The following is a 2,897-nucleotide window of genomic DNA, read 5'->3' on the forward strand; positions in this document are numbered from 1 at the left end:
TGCATCCCTGTTGACCTGAAGACGTCTTGTTTACTCAACTCTACCTCCAAAATGAACAGATTTTATATGCTTTACTAAAAAGTTGGATCTTTAATGAGTTAAAAGCACATATTATGCTGCAAAACATTGTTTACAAGCTCATCATCTTTTATTTTGAAAATCACATTTCGAAAGATTCTTGGTTCTTTTTAGATTTTTGTTCCAAGAAAGTAACATAATTCTTATTTATTATTAAAAAAGAAGGTCATGAATGCAAATCGAAATTTCATAATGACTAAATGGCTCCTTGTAGGTTTTGATCAGTAGAAAACGAGCCCAAATGCTTCTTTTACTGTTAAAGGTTGCCGACCTCTGATCTAGAACCATTGTCTGGATGTCCTGCTCTCATATTGACAAACCTCCAATTTAAATGATACTGTTAAATATGACCAACTTTTCTACAAATATACTCTGCATCATTTCCCAGCATCCATTTGGAAAGTGACACAAAAGTGTTGAATAGAAATGATCATTTCCACCTTGACAAATGTTTAGTATGACCAACAGTTTTTCTTGACTGTTTATGTCAGTCCAGTCAGCCCTCCCATATGAGCGCTTGGCATCCACACACTGCAGCAGTAAACCACTTCCATCCTGCCTGGTGTTTACCAGAAGCCTCCAGCTTCCACCCCCACCCCTACGCCAGCTGGAGGGGTGTCCCTCATGACTTTGAGATATCTGTGTGTGACACGTAGGTGCAGGTTACTGACTGATACCCCTGGAGATGTGAGCTGCCTTCAAGGCTTGTGACTGGTTAGCAGGCGGGCGGGCTCTGGGCCGATGGGCTACTCATCTTCCAAATCTCGCCATTGGGTGTGGGGGACGTTACGTCCTAAAATAGCCCGGCAGAGAATATAAGAGACGTCAGGGAGGCTGGGCTTTCAGGAGAACAGATCTGCAAGCAGGAGCTGCTCTGAAAAGAACCAACCGGCCTTTTTTCTTTGACCCTTAAGGGAAGCCCAGCTATCTAGAAGACACTACAAGATTTGAAGATCAAGATGAAATACTACGAATGCCCTGTTTCCCAGTCTGTGGGAATGACCAGGTACACCCAGAAGTGTGGCGTTCCACTCTCCTGCAAGGGGGCGGCCTCCTTGAAGCCAGCCCGGAGCGTCCACTTCCCCAACGACATCGTTTTCCAGGACTATGTACGACAAGGTGAGCTGGAGAGGATCGGACGCTTCATCAGAGCTGGAAGAGTGAGCCTGGGCACCATTTACCACTCGGGTAAGATTGAAGCTCGCCATTGAAAGCATTTTCATTCATCGAACGCCGCTGACCGCCTGCTCTCCATCCATACACAGGCATGGCGGCCATCCATGAGGCTGTGCTGTCTGGAAACCTGGAGTGTGTGAAACTGCTGGTGCATTATGGGGCAGATATCCATCAGAGGGACGAGGAGGGATGGACCCCGCTGCACATGGCCTGCAGTGATGGCTTCCCACACATTGCACGGTGAGCATCCGGCTTTTTTTTCCTCCATCTTCAGAGCAGAAGAAGTCAGACGATCTGATCTTTGTGGGTTTTTCCTTCCAGATACCTGCTCTCTTTGGGCGCAGACCCCGAGCTGGAGAACGACTGCGGGGAGAAGCCAGCCGACCTCATCGACCTGGACAACAGGGAGCTGCTGGAGCTCTTCGGGTTGGCAGCGAACGACTGAGAGCGCCCGGCATCTGGGATTTTTTACTCATCTAAAAGCTGCTGCAAAGCTCTGCAGAAACAGGCGGGAAAGAAAGGTCTGTCGTGGACTCCGATGTTCAGAGCTGCCTCGGCTCTCGTGGAGCTGCGAACGAGAGAAAGAAGGAGGTGACCTGACCTCCTCGAAGTTAACGAACGGAGCTGCAAGCTGATTCTTATCTGCTGATTTTTTTATACATGTTTTTTTAAGCTGAATTTGTTAGTACTTTTAACTATTTTCATAGAACAAGCTTGTGTTAAAAGCTTTATTAATACATTTTTTACAGCTTTTAAACCTATTTTTTCATCATTTTGAGTTTATTGTATCTTTTTATACTTTGTTTAAATAAACTGAAAAACTGTCTTACATTTCAATCTCTCGTTCTCATTTTGTTCAAATTAAACATATTTAATAAACATAAAAAGGCTGAAAACATGTGAACTTTAAAGCAATATTTTATTAGCATTCCTTTTCTGACAACTTTCTTTCACGCATTTACAAAATATAACTGTCACGTTATGCAATAGTAGTTTCTTTTTTGCAGAGATTTCATTTTGAACGTCTGAAACTGTGGGAAACATTTTTCTCAGAGTTACAGGCACAAACAAATCGACCAGCTCAGCACCTAAAGGCACGAATCCTCGCCTTTTCCTGTGAAAACACGCCACTTTCAGATTCTGTCCTCGTCAGCCGGTAATCCGTCATCGTCCGAGCAGTTTTGGCTGGGATCAGAGAGTTTTCTTTCGTTTTGGGATCTGAAGCGCGGCACGTCACTCTTTGAACTTCCACTCCTGGCGACACATGGGACACTGCTGCTGCACCTGCTGGGAGTTCAGCCACTTCAGGATGCAGTGCATGTGGAAGCAGTGGGAGCACTGACCCCACACCAGCGGGCAGTCGTCTCCGGGAACCTTACCTGCAGATCAGGATGGAGACGTACAGATGATGACAAACATGGATTAACTAAAGCTGGAGTGTGTTGATAGATATGAAGGGAAAGTTATATTGGGCATGTTACATCACTATTTTATAAATAAGAATCAGAATTCCTGTAAGTGATGATGTTTACCTCCACCTCCAGACTCATTTCATCCTCAAAAACAAACGTGTCATGAATCTATTTAGGAATCTCTTTATATAAATGAAAGTTTACAGGAAATTTAAGTGGTTATTTTAGCTC

General features: G+C 44.4%; 2 protein-coding genes across 2 annotated transcripts in view; one reads left to right on the plus strand and one right to left on the minus strand.

Annotated features, from left to right (window-relative positions):
* Positions 1-603: 603 nt before the first annotated feature.
* Positions 604-2,083, plus strand: ppp1r27b (protein phosphatase 1, regulatory subunit 27b). The gene is made up of 3 exons (XM_024290120.2): positions 604-1,266; positions 1,344-1,494; positions 1,576-2,083. Exons 1-3 carry the CDS (start codon positions 1,038-1,040, stop codon positions 1,697-1,699), a joined length of 504 nt encoding a protein of 167 aa, XP_024145888.1. The 5' UTR covers positions 604-1,037; the 3' UTR covers positions 1,700-2,083.
* A 251-nt stretch (positions 2,084-2,334) lies between these two features.
* anapc11 (APC11 anaphase promoting complex subunit 11 homolog (yeast)) overlaps positions 2,335-2,897 on the minus strand; it is a 1,333-nt gene continuing 770 nt past the window's right edge. Inside the window, exon 2 of the mRNA XM_024289320.2 lies at positions 2,335-2,633. Coding sequence (XP_024145088.1) covers positions 2,488-2,633 — 146 coding nt within the window. The 3' untranslated portion in view covers positions 2,335-2,487. The remainder of the gene's footprint in view (positions 2,634-2,897) is intronic.

The sequence above is a fragment of the Oryzias melastigma genome, linkage group LG1 (genome assembly GCF_002922805.2).
Source record: "Oryzias melastigma strain HK-1 linkage group LG1, ASM292280v2, whole genome shotgun sequence".
NCBI lineage: Eukaryota > Metazoa > Chordata > Actinopteri > Beloniformes > Adrianichthyidae > Oryzias > Oryzias melastigma.

Coding starts and splice junctions, on each gene's coding strand:
- ppp1r27b (XM_024290120.2), top strand. CDS start 1,038: ATGAAATACTACGAATGCCCTGTTTCCCAGTCTGTGGGAATGACCAGG. Junction 1,267..1,343: donor GGGCACCATTTACCACTCGG/GTAAGATTGAAG, acceptor ATCCATACACAG/GCATGGCGGCCATCCATGAG. Junction 1,495..1,575: donor GGCTTCCCACACATTGCACG/GTGAGCATCCGG, acceptor TTTTCCTTCCAG/ATACCTGCTCTCTTTGGGCG.